This window comes from Oncorhynchus tshawytscha, linkage group LG33 (genome assembly GCF_018296145.1).
Source record: "Oncorhynchus tshawytscha isolate Ot180627B linkage group LG33, Otsh_v2.0, whole genome shotgun sequence".
NCBI classification, from domain to species: domain Eukaryota; kingdom Metazoa; phylum Chordata; class Actinopteri; order Salmoniformes; family Salmonidae; genus Oncorhynchus; species Oncorhynchus tshawytscha.
Window position 1 is genome coordinate 18,105,106 of NC_056461.1, and position 14,668 is coordinate 18,119,773.

General features: G+C 45.3%; 1 protein-coding gene across 4 annotated transcripts in view; it reads left to right on the forward strand.

The window, feature by feature from the left end:
• si:ch211-196i2.1 (collagen alpha-1(I) chain) overlaps positions 1–14,668 on the forward strand; it is a 149,176-nt gene that overhangs the window by 109,999 nt on the left and 24,509 nt on the right. For all 4 annotated transcript variants that reach the window (XM_024402588.2, XM_042311149.1, XM_042311150.1 and 1 more), the window contains 6 exons: positions 2,108–2,143; positions 2,507–2,626; positions 3,579–3,617; positions 3,827–3,880; positions 4,159–4,212; positions 12,163–12,270. In XM_024402588.2, coding sequence (XP_024258356.2) covers positions 2,108–2,143; positions 2,507–2,626; positions 3,579–3,617; positions 3,827–3,880; positions 4,159–4,212; positions 12,163–12,270 — 411 coding nt within the window. The remainder of the gene's footprint in view (positions 1–2,107; positions 2,144–2,506; positions 2,627–3,578; positions 3,618–3,826; positions 3,881–4,158; positions 4,213–12,162; positions 12,271–14,668) is intronic.

A 14,668-nucleotide genomic window follows, 5' to 3' on the forward strand; every position in this document is an offset into this window, starting at 1 on the left:
AAGCTGGCCTGGCTTTAGCCCCTGACGTAGACGACATTTTATGGAATTTTTATGTCCTTGTTGCATGTAAATCTTCTGTGTTATTTAAGCTTTACGGACTCATACTGACATGATGTGACCTACAGTGCCTTCGGAAAGTATTCAGACCCCTTGACTTTTCCACATTTTGTTAGGTTACAGCCTTATTCTAAAATAAATTACATTTTAAAAATGTTCTCATCAATCTAAGCACAATACACCATAATGACGAAGCTAAAACAGGTTTTTAGAAAGTTTAGCTAATTCATATAAAAATATATATATATATTTCATAATTACATAATTATTTAGACCCTTTACTCAGTACTTTGTTGAAGCACCTTTGGCAAGCAATTACAGCCTTGAGTCTTCTTAGGTATGACACTACCAGCTTAGCACACCTGTATTTTCAGTCTGAGGTCCTGAGCGTTCTGGAGCAGGTTTTCATCAAAGATCTCTCTGTACTTTGCGCCGTTCATCTTTCCCTCGATCCTGACTAGTCTCCCAGTCCCTGCTGCTGAAAAACACCCCCACAGCATGATGCTGCCACCACCATGCTTCACCATAGGGTGGTGCCAGGTTTCCTCCAGACGTGACATTTGGCATTCAGGCCAAATAGTTAATATTGGTTTCATCAGACCAGAGAATCTTTTTTTTCATGCTCTAACAGTCTTTAGGTGACTTTTGGAAAAAGCAATGCGGGTTGTCATGTGCCTTTTACTGAGGAGTGGCTTCCGTCTGGCCACTCTACCATAAAGGCCTGATTGTTGGAGTGCTGCAGAGATGGGTGTCCTTCTGGAAGGTTCTCCCATCTCCACAGAGGAACTCTAGAGCTCTGTCAGAGTGATCATCGGGTTCTTGGTCACCTCCCCCGAGTCTTGGTGGTTCCAAACTTCTTCCATTTAAGAATGATGAAGGCCACTGTGTTCTTGGGGACCTTCAATGCTGCAGAAATGTTTTGTACCCTTCCCCAGATCTGTGCCTCGACACAATCCTGTCTCGGATCTCTACGGACAATTCCTTCGACCTCATGGCTTGGTTTTTGCTCTGACAGGCACTGTCAACTGTGGGACCTTATATAGACAGGTATGTGCCTTTCCAAATCAAGTCCAATCAATTGAATTTACCACAGGTGGACTCCAATCAAGTTGTAGAAACATCTCAAGGATGATCATTGGAAACAGGATGCACCTAAGATGAATTTTCAAGTCTCATAGTAAAGGGTCTGAATGCCTATGTAAATAAGCTATTTCTGTATTTTATTTGTAATAAATTAGCAAACATCTCGGAAAAAAAACTTTTTTCACTTTGCCATTATGGGGTATTGTGTGTAGATTGCTGAAGATTTTTTATTTATTTAATCCCTTTTAGAAGAAAATGTGTAAAAAGTCAAGGGGTCTGAATACTTTCCGAAGGCACTGCATATGAAAGCTGACTAAAAAAGACCAGAAACATTCATCTCCTCTCTTTTGTGTTGAATGTACTGGACCATATTCCTTGTGGTTGATTGGTGATGGTTGATGTTGCTGGATTGTTATTTCTCCCCACTAAGAGGAAGCCATTTTGTTGGTTGCGGTGGTCTGCTTTGCAGCGTCCACAGTTTCCACAGGGCAGCTGGGCCACTGTTAAATGCATGGCCATATTGCTGTGCTCTTTAGGCTTCTGAAAGCTTGTCTTTTTAGCTGGCTTAATGGGTATCTAAACTGTGGGCAGGAAGACCTCTAAAAGGTACTAACTTTTGGCTTTCATAGGAGGCGGGCTGCAGTGGAAACCCTGGTATAGGGAAGGTTTACTGGGATCCGCTGCTCTCCTCTGACTGGCAGCCTGTCTCAGTCTGTTAATAGTGGACAGGGCGGATGTTGTAACCTATTTGGTAGGATTTGAGGATCAATGTGTTGTTTGTTGTTGTGCTTGAGCTTAGGGCATCGGTTACATCACATTTGATTGTATGATACAGGAACTATATGAGAAGTTGAGAGGGCTGTCCCTCTGCACCCCACTGCATCCCTGAATTAACTTGAATGAATGTCTCACATGTTCTGTGATCTCTCTCTCTCTCTCTCTCTCTGTTATTGTTTACGTTCTCCAGGGTTTTGCTGGCTTGCGTGGGTTCAAAGGTGACAAGGTAAGAGGAGTTGACGTTTTGGAATGGCTTGAGGTGATTTTAATCGATGACATGATGGCCTATGATTATATGCTGGGCTAGTCTGCTTGACCTACTCACATTTCAATGCACCTTTTCTGTGTCCTACAAAATTATGGATTTGCAATCGGATCAGAGCGTGAGCAGATTTTTTTTTGTTACGACTGAAGTACAGATAATAATGAATGTGTTTACAGTTGTAAACCCCTAGCCTCTGCTGCCTCTCTTTGACTCCAAGTCCTCCTGTACATTTGTTTCCTCTCACAGTCCAATAGGACTGATTGTATAATTTCAGTTTATTCTAGGTGTAGATATTGTAACTAATACCTATTATATTTCTTACAGGGCCAGCTGGGGTCTGAGGGGCGTGCAGGGCGACAGGGGGATCCAGGCCCCCCCGGCCCACCTGGCCTGCCCTCTTTCTACCTGTGGAAGAACACTGTTGAGGAGTGGGCTACTTTTCAGGTGAGGTGACGACCCTCATTTCACCCCGAATCCTACCCCAACCACCCTATCTCGCGTACCTGAAGCTGAACCTCACTCCAAACCCAACTGAAATCTGTTACACCTCAACTCCACCCCTAAATCCCAACCCCCAGCTGTAACACAACCTCTCCCCAACTCCCACCTTAGCCGTACCCATACTCCAAGGGGACATACAATGCTATGAACCTATAGACTGCCTGTGTAGGGTTGCAAAATACGGGTAACTTTCCCTAAATTCACAGTTATTTCTGGAAAATGTTTTTGTTTTCTGGAAATCCTGGGAATTTGGGGAACGTTACCTGAATTTTGCAACCCTATTTTTACCCAGAGGTTTTCCTAGATTAGCTGTACAGTCTTTGACCCCACACTATTGGTGTGTGTGAGCCCGTGCTCCAGCCATCCCTCATCAGTTTGATCTTCCTGCCTGCTCTGAGTCTGAACACAGCTGCAGGCTGTGTAATACGGCATGATGATCAGCCTGATGGAAAACTACATGGACATTATTGAATAAAGATGCGGTGTAAGAATAAAGTAGTGATGGGTGATTTGTTACACTGGGCTTTGAACTGATACTGTGCTGCAGTATCTGTTGAGTGAGGATGATGAAAATATGTTTTATTTTAGCACCAGTGCTTTGTTCTGAGAGGATATGGCACTGAATAAAAACCAAGAAATTTGACATTTGGGATTCAGGCGTAGAGTTGGATCTACAGTTCACAACCAATGTCGTGAAAGCATCTGAAAACATTGGCACTTTAATTTATGAGTGAAATGTCCCTTTAAGATGGCAATGATATGAATGATGGAACATAGGCATTAATTAAACATTTTTGTTATGTAAATCCATATACATTAACCTATTTTATTTTTTAAAACTAATTCTAATTTGTGAAACTTGAAATAATCTGCCATGTCTCCATGTTTCTTCCAGCAAACCTCTTTCTACCAGTTGCTCAGCGCTGGCTGGCCTGTAAGTAATGGACATCGCTCCCATGACTGGGACTAGACTGGCTGGGATTGCATCCCAAATGGCCCCCTATTCCCTATATAGTGCATTACTTTCGACCAGAGCCATATGGGTCCTGGCCAAAAATACTGCACTATAACAGGAATAGGGTCATAGAATACAGCAGGGTTATGGTTCTTCCTGACACTATTCTGTTCTCTGTTTGCTTGCAGAGGGAGCAGGGACCCCCAGGACCAGCTGGGGAGATGGGGAAGCCAGGCCCACAGGTGAGTGAGACCCCTTCTCTGCATATTTGGTCCTACATTAGGTGTGGTGAAGAGTCTCATCATCTGGGTAGTATACCATGAATACTGGTTTTACATGACATGATGTAGTTGAGATGAACGCCTGATAATTCTCTCTCTCTCTCTAGTGTACACACTCAGCAAAAGTGTTTATTTATACTGTTTGACCTCTGTGTTGTGAGTTAAACGTTTGTCTGATCTGTCCCTATCTGTCTGTCTCTATCTCTCTATCTATTCATCTCTTCTCACATCTCACCCAGGGGCCAACAGGTGATCCTGGCCAACGAGGGCCTCCAGGAGTAATGGGAGAAATGGTAAGTACTAATGACAGGGTACATAAAGGATACATGAAAAAATACAGAAAAGTCTGCACACTGTATTTGGAACGAAGGTGACCTGACGAAGAACTTCTGGATCTAAACGTTGTTGTCACGCCCTGGTCAAAGTATTTTGTGTTTTCTTTATGTATTTGGTCAGGCCAGGGTGTGGCATGGGGTTTTTGTAATTGTGGTGTGTTTGTCTTGGGGTTTTGGTGGTGGTATTGGGATTGTAGCTTAGTGGGTTATCTAGCAAAGTCTATGGCTGTCTGGAGTGGTTCTCAATCAGAGGCAGATGCTTATCGTTGTCTCTGATTGGGAACCATATTTAGGCAGCCATATTCTTTGAGTTTGTGGTGGGTGATTGTCCTTAGTGTCCTATGTGTACTCTCGGTTAGTTTGCACTAGATAGGCTGTTTCGGTTTTGATTACGTTTATTGTTTTGTGTAGTGTTCGTGTTTCTTTATTTGATTAAACATGAATCTCAATCGACACGCTGCAGTTTGGTCCGACTCTCCTTCATCACCACTAGAAAACCGTAACAGAATCACCCACCACCAACGGACCAAGCAGCGTGTTAACAGGCAGCAGCAGCAGGAGCGGCAGCAGCTGCAGTGGGAGAGGCTGCACCACCTGGAGAGATGGACATGGGAGGAAGAACTGGACGGTAAAGGACCCTGGGCTCAGCCTGGAGAATATCGCCGCCCCAAGGAAGAACTGGAGGCGGCGAAAGCTGAGAGGCGCAGATATGAGGAGGCAGCACGGCGTAGCGGATGGAAGCCTGAGAATCAGCCCCAAAAATTTCTTGGGGGGGCTCAGGGAGAGTGTGGCAGAGTCAGGAGTCAGACCTGAGCCAACTCTCCCTGTTTATCGTGAGGAGCCAAGGAGGAGACCAGAACCAGAGCCGGTGTTGGAGGTGAGCGAAACAGAGACTGTGAAGGAGTTAATGGGGAAATTGGAGGAGAGAGAAATGAGGGAGTTGCTGTGTTGGTGCTTTTTGCATGGAATTCGCCCGACGGAACGTGTTGGGGATTTGATGGCACCTGGGTTAGCGCTCCATACTCTTCCTGAGGTGCGTGTTAGTCGGCTGGTGAAGTTGGTGCCAGCCTCACGCACCAGGCCTCCTGTGCACATCCCTAGCCTTGCACGTCCTGTGCCAACACTGCTCTCAAGATCTCCAGTACGCCTTCACGGTCTAGCCCATCCTGTGCCACCTTCACACTCCAGTCCTCCGGTAGCAGCTCCCCGCACCAGGCTTCCTGTGCGTGTCCTCGATCCCGTACCACCAGTTCCAGCACCACGCACCAGGCCTTCAGTGTGCCTCGCCTGTTCAGCGCAGCCAGCGCTTTTCTCCTCTCCTGCGCTGCTGGAGTCTCCCGCCTGTTTAGCGCAGCCAGAGCCTTCCTCCGACACAGCGCTGCAGGAGTCTCCCGCCTGTTCAGCGCAGCCAGAGCTGCCAGTCTGCATGAAGCAGCCAGAGCTGTCAGTCTGCATGAAGCAGCCAGTCTACATGAAGCAGCCCGAGCTGCCAGTCTGCATGAAGCAGCCAGTCTACATGGAGCAGCCAGAGCTGTCAGTCTGCATGAAGCAGCCAGAGCTGTCAGTCTGCATAGAGCAGCCAGTCTGCATGGAGCTGCCAGTCTGCATGGAGCTGCCAGTCTGCATGGAGCTGCCAGTCTGCAAGGAGCTGCCAGTCTGCAAGGAGCTGCCAGTCTGCACGGAGCTGTCAGTCTGCACGGAGCTGTCAGTCTGCAAGGAGCTGTCAGTCTGTAAGGAGCTGCCAGTCTGCAAGGAGCTGCCAGTCAGCACGGAGCCGCCAGAGCGGTCAGTCTGTAAGAAGCCGCCAGAGCTGTCAGCCTATATGGAGCAGCTAGTGCCGCCAGTCTGCCCAGTGCCGCCAGTCTGCCCAGCGCCGTCAGTCTGCCCAGCATCGCCAGTCTGCCCAGCACCGCCAGTCTGCCCAGCGTCGCCAGTCGGCCCAGCACCGCCAGTCGGCCCAGCACCGCCAGTCTGCCCAGCGTCGTCAGTCTGCCCAGCGTCGCCAGTCTGCCCAGCGTCGCCAGTCTGTCCAGCGCCGCCAGTCTGCCCAGCATCGCCAGTCTGCCCAGCGCCGCCAGTCTGCCCAGCGCCGCCAGATCTGCCAGTCAACCAGACTCTTCCAGATCTGCCAGTCAATCAGACTCTTCCAGATCCGCCAGTCGGCCAGGATCCGCCAGAACTGCCAGTCGGACAGGATCCGCCAGTCGGCCAGGATCCGCCAGTCTGCCAGGATCCGCCAGATCTGCCAGTCGGCCAGGATCTGCCAGTCGGCCAGGATCTGCCAGTCGGCCAGGATCTGCCAGTCGGCCAGGATCTGCCAGTCTGCCAGGATCCGCCAGTCTGCCAGGATCCGCCAGTCTGCCAGGATCCGCCAGTCAGCCAGGATCCGCCAGTCTGCCAGGATCCGCCAGAAGTGCCAGTCAGCCAGGATCCGCCAGTCTGCCAGGATCCGCCAGTCTGAGGATCCGCCAGTCAGCCAGGATCCGCCAGTCAGCCAGGATCCGCCAGAACTGCCAGTCGGCCAGGATCCGCCAGTCGGCAGGATCCGCCAGTCGGCCAGGATCCGCCAGTCGGCCAGGATCCGCCAGAACTGCCAGTCGGCCAGGATCTGCCAGTCGGCCAGGATCCGCCAGTCTGCCAGGATCCGCCAGTCTGCCAGGATCAGTTAGATCCGCCATTCAGCCAGGATCCGCCAGTCTGCCAGGATCCGCCAGTCTGCCAGGATCCTCCAGTCTGCCAGGATCCGCCAGTCTGCCAGGATCCGCCAGTCTGCCAGGATCCGCCAGTCTGCCAGGATCAGTTAGATCCGCCATTCAGCCAGGATCCGCCAGTCTGCCAGGATCCGCCAGTCTGCCAGGATCCGCCAGTCTGCCAGGATCCGCCAGTCTGCCAGGATCCGCCAGTCTGCCAGGATCCGCCAGTCAGCCAGGATCCGCCAGAAGTGCCAGTCAGCCAGGATCTGCCGGAACCACCAGCCAGCCAGGATCTGGTGGATCCATCAACCTTCCTGAGCTTCCTCTCACTCCCGAGCTTCCTCTCACTCCCGAGCTTCCTCTCACTCCCGAGCTTCCCCTCGGTCCCGAGCTTCCCCTCGGTCCCGAGCTACCTCAGTCCAGTGGGGCCCGTTGTTAGGTTTCCTAGGCCAAGGTTAGCGGCGAGGGTCGCCACTCAAGGGACACTAAGGAGGTGGACTAAGACAATTATGGAGTGGGGTCCACGTCCAGCACCAGAGCCGCCACCGCGGAGAGATGCCCACCCAGACCCTCCCCTACAGGTTTAGGTTGTGCGTTCGGGAGTCCGCACCTTAGGGGGTGGGTTCTGTCACGCCCTGGTCAAAGTATTTTGTGTTTTCTTTATGTATTTGGTCAGGCCAGGGTGTGGCATGGGGTTTTTGTAATTGTGGTGTGTTTGTCTTGGGGTTTTGGTGGTGGTATTGGGATTGTAGCTTAGTGGGTTATCTAGCAAAGTCTATGGCTGTCTGGAGTGGTTCTCAATCAGAGGCAGATGCTTATCGTTGTCTCTGATTGGGAACCATATTTAGGCAGCCATATTCTTTGAGTTTGTGGTGGGTGATTGTCCTTAGTGTCCTATGTGTACTCTCGGTTAGTTTGCACTAGATAGGCTGTTTCGGTTTTGATTACGTTTATTGTTTTGTGTAGTGTTCGTGTTTCTTTATTTGATTAAACATGAATCTCAATCGACACGCTGCAGTTTGGTCCGACTCTCCATCACCACTAGAAAACCGTAACAGTTGTCGTTAAAGTGGTAATTAGGATCATATAGAGTATGCGGGCCATTCTGTTATCAAACCAAGGCTGCATCCTACAGTGCATTCGGAAAGCATTCAGACCCCATTACTTTTTCCAAAAATGTTTACGTTACAGCCTTATTCTAAAAAAAGAACTTTCAACGTTTTTCCCTCATCAATCTACAAACAATACCCCATAATGACAAAGCAAAACTAGTTTTTAGACATTTTGAAATATCACATTTGTATTACTATTCAGACCCTTTCCTCAGTACTTTGTTGATGCGTCTTTGGCCGTGATTACAGCCTCGCGTCTTCTTGGGTATGACGCCACAAGCTTGGTACCCCTGTATTTGGAGAGTTTTTTTCCCATTCTTCTCTGCAGATCCTCTCGAGCTCTGTCAGATTGGATGGGTTTTTCCATCTGTACTTTGCTCCGTTCACCTTTGCCTCGATCCTAACTAGTCTCCCAGTCCCTGCCGCTGAAAAACACCCCCACAGCATGATGCTGCCACCACCATGCTTCACCGTAGGGATGGTGCCAGGTTTCCTCCAGATGTGACGCTTGGCATTTAGGCCGAATAGTTCAATCTTGGTTTCATCAGACCAGACAGAGAATGTTGTTGCCCATGGTCTGAGAGTCCTTCATTGGCCTTTTGGCAAACTCCAAGCAGGCTGTCATGTTCCTTTTACCGAGGACTGGCTTCCTTCTGGTCACTCTACCATAAAGGCCTGATTGGTGGAGTGCTGCAGAGATGGTTGTTCTTCTGGAAGGTTCTCCCATCTCCACAGAGGAACTCTTTGTCAGTGTGACCATCGGGTTCTTGGTCATGTCCCTGACCAAGGCCCTTCTCCCCTGATTGCTCAGTTTGGCCGGGTGGTTCCAAACTTCATCCATTTAAGAATGATGGAGGCCACTGTGTTCTTAGGTACCTTCAATGCTGCAGAAATGCCTTGACACAAACCTGTCTCTACGGACAATTCCTTTGACCTCATGGCTCTGACATGCACTTTCAACTGTGAGACCTTTATATAGACAGGTGTGTGCCTTTCTGAATCATGTCCAATCAATTGAATTAACCACAGGTGGACTCCAATGAAGTTGTAGAAACATCTCAAGGATGATCAATGGAAACAGGATGCACCTGAACTATATTTTTGGGTCTCATAGCAAAGGGTCTGAATGGTTGAATATTTGTAAATAAGGTATTTCTGTTTTTAATACATTTGCTAACATTTCTTAGAAACTGTTTTTGCTTTGTCATTATGGGGCATTGTGTGTAGACTGCTGATGGGTATTGCGTGTAGACTGTATTGTGTGTAGACTGTATTTATTTAATACATTTTAGAATTAGATTGTAACGTAACAAAATGTGGCAAAATTCAAGGGGTCTGAATACTTTCTGAAGGCACTGTAAAATGTTACCCTATTCCTTTTGGGCCCTGGTCAAAAGTAGTTCACTAAATAGGGAATAGGGTGCCATTTTGGGTGCAGAGAGGCTTTGCCGTGTTGTGTCTTAGCCTGTCAGAGACCTTAGCTGACTGAGCAGTAAAGTAAAGCACAGACGCTATGGCCTAACAAGATGGCCCACATCAAATACTGCTGAGATTTTGGGTACAGCTGTAAACACTTCCTCTCCCTCCCCAATACAAGACAATACGGTGTCTGGACTGTGTGGCACACACGTGGCGTGGAGAATGGCTGTATTGTGTGTGTGTGAATGACCATTGTGGCAAGTCTTTCTCACTATTACAATTAGAACATCAAGGAGTTAGAATTCCTGGGGATAATAACTAAAGTGTCAATGTATGCCGATGACTGAAGTTTTTTCATAAGTCCGCAATCTAGATCCCTGTCTCATTGAAGATCTTGATCACTTTTCTAGCCTCTGTGGACTAGAACCTAATTATAACAAGTGTACCATATTAAGTATTGGATCGTTAAAAGGCACAGTGTTACACTACCTTGTAGTTTACCAATAAAATGGGGGGTGGCAAAGTAGACATACTTGGTATTCACAACTCAAAAAATATAAAGGAACTTACCACAATGAATTTCGATAGAAAGTTAGCAAAAATACATAAGATTCTGCAACCATGGAGAGGTAAACACTTGTCTATTTGTGGAAAAATCATATTGATTAACTCTTTGTTCCTATCATAGTTGACTTACTTACTAATGGGGCTTGCCAAGTCCAGACGACTCGTTTTTTTACATCGTTTGAGCAAAATATATTTCATTTTATTTGGAATGCTAAGACTGACAAAATTAAACGTCCCAATTTATACCATGAATATGAGTTTGGGGGGCTAGAATTATTAAATATTAAAGCTTTAAACCTCTCACTAAAAGCTTCAATAATACATAAATTATACTTAAACCCAAAATGGTACTCCAGTAGATCATTAAGAAAGGCTCATCCTTTGTTGAAAAACTGACTTTTTGCCTTTATACAGATTACAATTTATAATTTCCGACTAACTGAAAAGGAAACTTTGTTTAAAGTATCGCCCTTTCTTAAACAAGCCATACATAGCTGGTTACAATTTCAGTTTTATCCTCCTGAAAATATAGAACAAATAGTACAACAAATGGAATGGTTAAACTCAAATATGCTGATTAATTTTTTTTTTTAAACATTCTTTATGGAAAAAATGTTTTAAAATTGTATTATATTTATTCATGATGTTAATAAATGTCATGTCACATATGCAGCTATCGAAAGTATATGGGAATATCTGCTCAAACCAAACTTAGAACCAACTGATTGCAGCACTACCACAAAAATGGAGGAGGCAAGTGGAAAAGGGAGAAAGTAGGGAACTTGTTCGCCTGTCGTTTATTAAAGATACAAATTGGCTGAAAGGAATTGGCATAAATAGAAGTATATACCCGTTTCATTTGAGGACAAAAATGTTGATAGCTGCGCTATATAAATAACATAATAATACTCATAGGAAAGGTTTTCATTATTAGCTCACAATCTGTGGATACTATACGATTAGAAAGGTTAAACATTTATGTAAAACATCACATCACAATTGACAAATATATGGCACATGGAAACCAAACGAGGGTGGTCTATGGTGATAGGTGGGATGGGCTGAGAGTGGCCGAGGGGTGGTCTATGGTGATAGGTGGGATGGGCTGAGAGTGGCTGAGGGGCGGGTTTAAAGAGCTTATCTTTGGTAATGAATTATTGGTATGTAATTGCTTTAAATAGAAGTACCATGTATGTAATATGTGTATGCAAAATGTGTATGTAAAATTTATATGTAAAAATGCATTACGTTGGTGGCTTACCTCTGAAGCTAAGCTGGGTTAGTCCTTGATGGGAGACCAGATGCTGCTGGAAGTGGTGTTGGAGGGCCGGTAGGACGCACTCTTTCCTCTGGTTTAAAAAACAATATCCCAATACCTCATGGTAGTGATTGGGGACATTGACCTGTGTAGGGTGCCACCTTTCGGATGGGATATTAAACAGGTGTCCTGACTCTCTGTGGTCACTAAAGATTCCATACCACTTATAGTAAGAGTAGGGGTGTTAACCCCGGTGTCCTGGCTAAATTCCCAATCTGGCCCTCATACCATCATGGCCACCTAATCCTCCCCAGCTTCCAATTGGTTATTTCCTCTCTCCTGTAACTGTTCCCCAGGTTGTTGCTGTGAATGCAAATGTGTTCTCAGTCAACTTTCCTGGTAAAATAAGGGTTAAATACAATAAATAAATGTACAATATCAATCACTGTTCAGGCCCAGAAATATAACAGTTCACAGACTCCACACTGCTAACAGGTGTTTAAGCTTTCAGATTTGTACATGGTCTCCACCTGTTTGCAGAGCAGTGTTATTGATGACAAGAAGGTCTGAAGTCTAGCTTCTCATCCTCTTGATAAGCTCTCAGTGCCACCCTGTTGGGCAGGAATAGTGCCAGGGGGTTCATCAAATGGCACCCTATTCCTATATAGTGCACCACTTTTGACCAGTGCCCTATATAAATAGGGTGCCATTTGGGATACATCCTCACTGTCACAGGTCCACACAGCCTCTGATTGGGTGGTGGTGTCTCTGTCACTGATCCACAGCCTCTGGTTGGGTGGTGGTGTTTCTGTCACAGTCCACAGCCTCTGATTGGGTGATGGTATCTATTGTTTTGCAGGGTGAGCCGGGGCCAAATGGCGTGACGGGCAGAGCAGGGCTCCATGGGAAAGATGGAGCGAATGGGCAGGACGGTCAGCCTGGGACGCTGGGTGATCCCGGGCGACAGGTGAGGGCACCACTCAGTGACTTGTTACGTGATAACTTTCTGTTCTCAGAAACAACCATTCTAGCCTCCAACAGCACCCTATTCCCTATTTAGTGCACTCATTTTAACCAGGGCCTAGGGCTGTTACTCGACCATATTACTGCCACACCGGTGGTCACGGGTCATGAAGGCAATCAAACCGTTTAGTCACGGTAATTAGGCTTTTCCAAGCTCTAATGCTGCTGATGGTCATTTGTACAAACTTGCTAACTGCCTGGTATTCAGCACTCTATTGTCCCTCTAATCACTCTGACATCAATGCAAATGTAATTGAAAATCTAATCAAACACTTCATGAGAACCCATGACCTCATGTTGCACAACATTTCTAAAACAGTGATGGCCTCTATTAAAAAGAGGAGGAGAGAGCTTGAGAGGATCTGCAGAGAAGAATGGGATAAACTCCCCAAATACAGGTGTGCCAAGCTGATAGCATCATACTCAAGAAAACTCGAATCGCTGCCAGTGGTGCTTCAACAAAGTACTGAGAAAAGGGTCTGAATACTTATGTACATTTGACATTTCCCCCAAAAAATTACATTTGCAAAAATTTCGAAAAACTTTTTTTGCTTTTTTTTGTGTGTGTGTATATTGATGAGGAACATATTTGATTGAATTCATTTTGTAATATTGCTGTAACATAAGAAAATGTGGAAAACGTCAAGGGGTCTGAATACTTCCCGAATGCACTGTATATTATTTAGTATATGTAAGGACAAGGTTAAATTAACAATAGTCTGATAGGTGACAATATTAGCCTATCACTTGTGAAGTATATATTATCACTTGTGAATGATGCCCAGCGTAAGGCAAGAAACAATGCCTTTTTTTGTTGTTGACTTTTTCTAATCATAGTCACACACCTCATGTAGCCTAGCCCATAGGCCTATATGTTTTGATAAGGTTTGTAAAGTGGCCAAATAACTTCTTAAAATTAAGCACAAGAATCTGCTTTACAAGGGGTGTAGAGGCTAACTGGCATTCATGAGCAGCATGTGAGTTTAAAGTTTGGGGAAGATCATTTTCACAATGCACTTTTATAATAAAAGCATTACATGCATAATTACATTTGTGGTCACTTTTGATAATGGTGTTTTCCCGCTAATGGAACATTCAAACTTATAGCCTACTGCTGTGTGCACATTGCGGTGCTTATAATGTGAAGAAATATCCTGATAGTTTATCAACATTTTAAGCTAAAAGTTCTGATTTGTTGTTTCAGCCTCATTGCTTAAAAACGTTTTTGGATGCTAGTGGTTGTATTATTCATTGTCCCACATTATGTTTGGAATATTTATTTCTCGCACAGAATAGAATAGGTAAACTTTAGTACTATGGGGGATAGTAGATTGATATAGGCTAGTGCTTTTGCAGTTCGTAAGGCCTACTAATCTTGTTGGCTGACAAAAAGTAAATGTGGACTGTTCTTCCAATATCTTCAATATGCACCACGGAATTGGATAATGACCCGCGCAGTTGTGTCCCCAATGTTTCTGTCTTCCCTTGTAGCCTGTGAGAAAGACCCGGTCACGTGATGGAGAGCCATGTGAGTGAGAGGCACTCTGGGAGAAGGGAATTATAATTATTATATTCAGCTCAAGGTCACAATGGCCACTGGCCGCAAAATACATGGATTTCTTTAGGGGGCATTACAGGCACACAAAAGACATGGATTTTTTTAGGGGGCATTGCAGGCACACAAAAGACATGGATTTTTATAGGGGGCATTACGGCCACACAAAAGACATTTTGCCAGATAATTCAAGGCATTATCAAGTACTGGTCAAATTGTGAATGAGAGACTGATGAAGTGTGTACAACCTGCGCAAAAAAACAAAGCAGAGCTCATGCCTTTCATGCAACTTTTTTTCAAATCATCATTAGAGTCATATCATGCAGCCTTACAATGTATTAAAAATCTAAACATATAGCCCAACGTTTGTAGAAGAACTAAAGTTACATTAAGAACTAAATGAAGCATATAGATACCTATTTCTTTGTTAACCACTCAACACAGAATAGCGCAGTCCCTCATATCCTTTGGAGAAAATATCCATTCTATTGTATTCAGCTTTTTTCAATTGTATTCTTCATACTATAAAATTATATAAAATAATGGCACGGATTTCTATGCAAATCTTGTCTGCTAAATGAGCTATTGTTGCCAGATCAGGGCCTAATATAAGGACTCAGAGTATACTATTCTGTTCTTCTGAAATAGACTACATTTTCTTCATATCATGTTTCTTTAGACCTGTCTAAAATAAATAATGGATTTATGGTGAAGGTGTAGGTGTATGCTATATTACATGGATTTATTAGACCTTTTTAAATGTAGTTGTTCCAAATGTCTGTATCAG